Source organism: Marmota marmota, unplaced genomic scaffold (genome assembly GCF_001458135.2).
Source record: "Marmota marmota marmota unplaced genomic scaffold, marMar, whole genome shotgun sequence".
Taxonomy (NCBI): domain Eukaryota; kingdom Metazoa; phylum Chordata; class Mammalia; order Rodentia; family Sciuridae; genus Marmota; species Marmota marmota.
In genome coordinates this window covers 656,988-663,364 of record NW_025999982.1, presented here as the reverse complement: position 1 = coordinate 663,364, position 6,377 = coordinate 656,988, and the positions used below count along the sequence as shown (strand labels likewise).

At 45.1% G+C, this 6,377-nt stretch overlaps 2 protein-coding genes and 1 non-coding gene across 5 annotated transcripts in view; 2 read left to right on the top strand and 1 right to left on the bottom strand.

Annotated features, from left to right (window-relative positions):
• Positions 1-1,778: 1,778 nt before the first annotated feature.
• LOC125617536 lies at positions 1,779-1,885 on the bottom strand. The gene has a single exon (XR_007348578.1). It is a non-coding gene; the product is annotated as a U6 spliceosomal RNA (small nuclear RNA).
• Positions 1,886-4,087: 2,202 nt separating this feature from the next.
• Positions 4,088-5,662, top strand: Fkbpl (FKBP prolyl isomerase like). 2 transcript variants are annotated; one of them, XM_015487921.2, is made up of 2 exons: positions 4,088-4,260; positions 4,510-5,662. In XM_015487921.2, the coding sequence occupies exon 2, from the start codon at positions 4,584-4,586 to the stop codon at positions 5,631-5,633; it is 1,050 nt and encodes a 349-aa protein (XP_015343407.1). In that variant the 5' UTR covers positions 4,088-4,260; positions 4,510-4,583; the 3' UTR covers positions 5,634-5,662. The 2 variants fall into 2 exon arrangements, with proteins under 2 accessions (XP_015343407.1, XP_015343406.1); XM_015487920.2 differs by having other exon boundaries at positions 4,089-4,260; positions 4,547-5,662.
• A 416-nt stretch (positions 5,663-6,078) lies between these two features.
• Positions 6,079-6,377, top strand: part of Atf6b (activating transcription factor 6 beta) — a 12,031-nt gene continuing 11,732 nt past the window's right edge. Inside the window, exon 1 of one of the 2 annotated variants that reach the window (XM_015487489.2) lies at positions 6,079-6,231. In XM_015487489.2, coding sequence (XP_015342975.1) covers positions 6,126-6,231 — 106 coding nt within the window. In that variant the 5' untranslated portion in view covers positions 6,079-6,125. Of the gene's footprint in view, positions 6,241-6,377 lie in introns of both variants that reach the window. The other variant, XM_048805062.1, reaches the window with a different exon arrangement.

Here is a 6,377-nt window from a genome sequence, read left to right as displayed (position 1 = left end):
AAAAAAAAAAAAAAAAAAAAAAAAGTCTGCCTTTCACTGTCTCATCCTGCCTAAAAACTCTGCCTACAGGGAAGCACAAACAAACTGCTTTGGGAGAAGGGAGGAAAAATTTTGACACAAATCCCAGCAGAACTAAAAACCAACCACAGAAACCAAAACTAAACAGAAGGGGAAATTTATTTAACCTTTGGAAAGCTAGAATTTTTGTCTCTCATGCTGATGCTAAATGGCAGAGTGTTAGTGTAGCATATGGTTCCATGTGGTGAATGTGGAATGCAAAGGAATGTGAGAGTATAAAAACTAGCAGCCAGCTCCTTGCCTGGTGACAGGGCAGCACAAATAGGTATTGGAATAGCCTGGGAAAATTGAGATTGACAAGCTGGACATGAATAATGCTGGGGGTAAATTAGTTTCCCTTTATTTATCTCTCCTGTCTTGTGTTTCTTCTGCATCTACAATAAATCTCTTCATGGGCTGGGGATGTGGCTCAAGCGGTAGCGAGCTCGCTTGGCATGCGCGGGGCGCTGGGTTCGATCCTCAGCACCACATAAAATAAAATAAAGATGTTGTGTCCACCAAAAACTGAAAAATAAATATTAAAAAAAAATCTCTTCAGTCTTCACAGGTCAAAACTATGGCCATCTTTCAAGGTTCGACTCTCTAAACCCCTCCATGAAGACTTTTCAGATCAGTTCATCCCTGATTAAAATAACTTCCTTGCCACTTAATTTTTTTCCCCTGGAGCATTTCATAATATGATTCTTTACATTTATTAGATGACTGGTGGGAATCCACCACATTTTCATATTTAATCGTCGAGTTCTGAGTACTTGGTTAAGAATTTTTTGTGTGTGTTGGAGATTGAACCCAGAGCCTCCTATATGCAGGCAAGCCATCCACCACTGAGCTACATCAATCCTATATAGTATCTTTTTTTTGTGTGATGAGGTCTCACTATGTTGCCCAGGTTGGCCCCCAAACTCCTCGGCTCAAGAGATCCTCCTTCCTCAGCCTCCCCAGTAACTGGGGCTACAGGTGCATGTCACTGCATCCCTTTACACTCTCAAATCTCTAAGGGAAAGAAAGGGCAGAGTCATCAATCTTCCCTCATTTCACAGTCCAAGCCTCTCTCCCAAGAAAGTAATTTTTCACCTGTGTCTTTTTATGTCTTCTTCAGATCCCATGTTCTATAGCCAGGCCTGGGGGTGTAATTCTCCTGGCTTATTTCTTTCCTTTGTCATGGTTCCTTAGTGACTACCCCCAGAGAATATAATGAGGCTCAACTGGGAGAGAGCAAGCACAGTGAGTCAGTCAACATTCAGGCAGTACCTATGCATTAGGGGAGAGCCTATACTTTTCCCCATTTCTTTACCTACACATGTTGAGGTAGGAAGAATTTATGGGTCCATGGATGTCTTCCCTGGGGACCTCTGAGTCTTCTCTCAAAAATGTAAAATTCAGTGTGTCTGTATGATGGTAGGGATGGAATCCAGGGCCTCATGCATGTTACGCAAGTGCTTTACCACTGAGCTACACTCCTAGTCCTGTATTTTTTTTTTTTTTTCATTTTTTAGGGGGGGTAACTTTTAAAAATAAAATGCTTTAATTCGGGGCTGGGGTTGCCTAGCATGTGTGAGGCACTGGGTTTGATCCTCAGTATCACATATAAATAAATAAAAAATAACGGTCCATCAACAACCAAAAACATTTTTTTAAAAATGCTTTCATTCATGATTTAAATTAGTTTTATTTTACTTATTTTTAGGGCATAAAACAATAAAAATATAGAATACTTTATGAATTTGCATGTCATCCTTGCACAGGGGCCATGCTAATCTTCTCTGTATCATTCCCATTTTAGTATATGTGCTGCAAAAGTAAGCACTTGACTTATTTTTAAAGAGGTTTGCACTACATTTACATTTGCACTTATATTCACAATAGCAACAAAGGATCGCCTAAAAAACAAAGTAGACTATTTAATTCAGTGTTTTTCAATATATAGCCTAAAGGTTTATTCTGAGGTTCAGCTCCAACTCATTCTTACAATGTCAGTAAAAATTTCTCAGTGTCAAAGAATGTTCCCTCATCCCTCATCATTCACTCCCATAGCATCTCACACTTCTCTTCCTATCATTATAATTACTGACTTTCCTTGGCCTGACTATAAGCTTCATGAAGGCAATAACTAGGCCTGTCTTATGCATCTATGTATCCCCAGTTCATAGCATGTTGCTTGGCATATAGCAGGTGATCAACAAATATTTATTGAGTGGATGGAGAAGATATAACCCACATACACACACACATACACAATCACAACCCTGTGGAATCTGAAATGTACAGATAAACAGAGCAATAAGAGAAAATATTTCAAAACACAGATTCGTAGCAGGGAGCAATTTCTTTTGAGAGAAACTGATCTCTATCCAGAAATTAGGTGTGATTTTTAATTTTATTTTTTAGGTGGGTACCAGGGATTGAACACAAGGGTGCCTAACCACTGAGCAACATCCTCAGCCCTTTTTATTCTTTATTTTGAGACAGGGTATCACAAAGTAGCTTAGGGCCTTGCTAAATTGCTGAGGGTAGCCTCGAATTGTGATCTTCCTGCCTCAGTCTCCAGATTTGTTGGGATTACTGGCATGCCCCCTATACCTGGTAGGGTGTTATTCCTTTATGACTTGCTTTAGACTGCCTTGAAATCCCTGAAATCAAAAGAGGAAGAGGGAGGAAGAAGAGATGGATTAATTTTCAATAGGATCCCAGGGATTCCAGAATGAAAGTAGTTAGCCATGGGGTGGAAGCAGTGTTGACTAAGCTTACTCTGGCTCAGAACACAGAAATAAAAATCCAGGGTAAATTACATCTAGGTTGGGGCTGGGGTTGTGGCTCAGCGGCAGAGCGCTCACCTAGCAGGTATAAGGCAGTGAGTTCGATCCTGAGCACCACATAAAAATAAATAAATATAAAGGTATTGTGTCCAACTACAACTAAAAAATTAAAAAAAAAAAAAAAAAAGAATGTCTAAGTTAGTGACCTGAGGCTCAACACAAAACAGGAGAGGGCTGTTTTAACTCAACTCTGTAGTTAATGATGAAACCAATGCACAGCACACACATACACTATCCTTGCATGGTCCTTGTAGTCCAAGGCACAATGAGACAAACTGAAGAGGGAGTCAAAGTGAGGTACGAAAAGGATTCCTTCCCCCTGAAAAGTTGTGGTGGTCCAGCCTGTGCAGGTAGCTGGCCAAGCAAGGATGAAATCACAAAAGAAACTTACACCTACTCAAACAAGGAGGACCAGTTTCCCCCTGCTACATTCAATGGAGCAAGTTATACCAGTTATATATGCAAAATGTAGAACAATCTGAAGGGGCACAGAGCAAGGGGTGAAGAGAATGGGATGAAATTATTTTGGAATCATTCAAAGAGTGGTTGAACCAGCAGGAGCATCACCTGGTTGCTTGTGGAAATGCAGAATCACAATCCTCATCTTAGACTTCCTAAATCAGAATCTGCAATTTAACAGCTTCTTCGGTTGACGTGTATTCACCTTAAAGTTTGAAAAGCACTGATTTCTTGATTAAATGAAACTTGAAAGGCAATAATGAATATAATGTAAAAGGTAAAGAAAAGCCTCAAGTGGTCCTCTAAGGGAATCATGCCGGTGGGAAAGAAAGAGGCCGGAGGGTTTATTTTGGATGGAAGGGGCAAAGGACCCGGTAGGAGTTGACCTCTGCTGGGATCCCCGAATTTAGGAATAATAGCACAGAAGGGCCTGAGGTTGCTGGATAAAAGGACTGCTGCCACTCTCATTCACCATCACCACCCCCACTCTCTATTATATCTTCAATCTTCCGGGTTTCCCACTCCAGGTTTTCTTTCCACTTTGAGTAAACAGACCAGGTGGACCTCAGCGGGGTCGGTTCAATTTCCCCTTGTTCAGTTGCTTCGGCCTACTTCAGTTGCTAAGGCCCGGAGCTTCGTGGTTGCGGAGGAAATTATGTCATGCGCAGTAGGCGGGCCAAACAGGTTCATCCCCGCTCCCGATTGGCTGCCAGAAATTTGACTGGTTACGCAAGTCTCGCGGGCTCCAGCATTAGTTGTCAGTATCAGCTGCTCCTAGCTTCTAGGCAGTCCTCTGAGTCCAGCACTAGACTCCGAGGACAATAATCAGTAAGCACTTAGCTTCGGAAGGAGAGAAGATTCGAGTAATCCGGCTCTTACCACCATGCTAAGTGTTTTGGATGTTCAGGTAGTTTTTTACCTCATCGGGTGTCCGTAGGGAAGCTACTCGAACCGTAGGGAATTGTGGAATTTATAGTTCTGAATCTGGTCTGGGTGGAACTGAAGCTTGAGGAAGACAAGAGATTTTGGGAGCGGGGGAATAAAAGCGGAGGAGGGGATACTTTCAGACTAGGAGCCTCGGTCTCAGATGAGAAAGAACGAGTCGGAGTCTAAATTAGGACTCCAGCAATTAGCATTGTTATGATTTTCTTTTCAGTTGCTGACCTGAACCTGATCTGTTCCTTTCAAATCAGAACTGTTCATTCACAGTGGAAGGGACCAGGCAGACAAATGGAGACACCATCAGTAAATCCAACGGGAGAGAAGGACACCTCTCAACTGAAGCAACAATGGGAAAGGAACCCCCAGGAAAACTTTGATTCAACTACTGAGTTTAGGCAGCAGACCCCAAACCTTCCTACTGAAACCCTTGAGCTGAAAATGAGTTCAGATCCAGCCAGGCAATTTATAGAGAATCCTCAAGGGACTGAAAAACTGGTCACTAGACTTGAAGGAGACTCTGAAAAATCTCATGAATCAACTCGTGAGATGCCAGAGTTCCTTCAAGCATCGGATGTCTGGTACTGTCCTGATGGGAGCTTTATCAAGAAGATCATAATCCGTGGCCAAGGCTTGGACAAACCCAAGCTAGGTTCCCGCTGCCGGGTACTTATTTTGGGGTTCCCTTTAGGGTCAGGGTTGCCAGAAGGCTGGACAGAGCTAACTGTGGGTGTTGGGCCTTGGAGGGAGAAAACTTGGGGAGAACTCATAGAGAAATGCTTAGAGTCCATGTGTCAAGGTGAGGAAGCAGAACTTCAGCTCCCTGGGCACTCTGGGCCTCCTTTCAGGCTCACTCTGGACTCCTTCACTCAGGGCCGGGACTCCTGGGAATTGGAGATCAGCGAGAAGGAGGCCCTGGCCAAAGAAGAACATGCAAGGGGCTCAGAACTATTTCGGGCTGGAAACCCTGAAGGGGCTGCCCGATGCTATGGACGGGCTCTTCGGCTGCTGCTCACTTTACCCCCACCTGGTCCTCCAGAACGAACTGCTCTTCATGCCAATCTTGCTGCCTGTCAGTTGCTGCTCGGGCAGCCCCAGCTGGCAGCCCAGAGCTGTGATCGGGTGCTGGAGCGGGATCCTGGCCATTTAAAGGCTTTATACCGTAGAGGGGTTGCCCAGGCTGCCCTTGGTAACCTGGAAAAAGCAACGGCTGACCTCAAGAAAGTGTTGGCAGTAGACCCCAAAAACCGAGCAGCCCAGGAAGAGTTGGGGAAGGTGGTCATTCAGGGGAAGAAACAGGATGCAGGGCTGGCTCAGGGTCTGCGCAAGATGTTTGTCTGATTAAAAGTTAAGAGACAGGAACCTGTGAATTGTGTCTATTCTGTGAGATTTTTAGGGGCCCAGTGGGAGGATTTCAGCCCATATCTTATTTATAATTTTTTTGCCTTGCTGGGGGAGATAGCAGTGTTCTCAGACAATCTTGGGGCAGCATATTTATCTCCGAAGACGTCGAGAAGTTATCTCAAGACTAAACTTAGGACTGGCTGGGGGAGATGCTAGACCTTTAAATCCTGGGAACTACATGTCCCAGGCTCCTTGCCGCTGGGGCCTGTTTGGCGCGTGCGTCAGTTTTACAGCCAGCTACCGTGGAACTACTACTTCCACCGCCGTGCTCCCATTGGCCCTGCCTGTACAGCCATTTCTTTTCTCAATTCATGTGCTCAGCATCCAGGTCTTTTACTGGTCGGTAGGACTTCCGGGATCCCCCCCCTTTTTTAAAATAGTCAACTGATTAGTTGGTGATGGGGAGAGGCGGGCCTTGGGAACCGTCTCATGGTCGGGGGGTGGGGGGCTAAGATGGCGGAGCTGATGCTCCTCAGCGAGATTGCAGACCCGACACGTTTCTTCACTGACAACCTGCTGAGCCCGGAGGACTGGGGTGTGCGGAGTGAGGCGTCGGGGAGGGAAGACGGCTATGGCCAACTGTGTCCCTGAGGCACGCGGGAAGGAAGCGAAGGCCAAAGAGAAAGGCTGGGCGAATACGGAATCCACCGTCCGAAGGAGGGCGGAGCGGGGGGGGGGGGG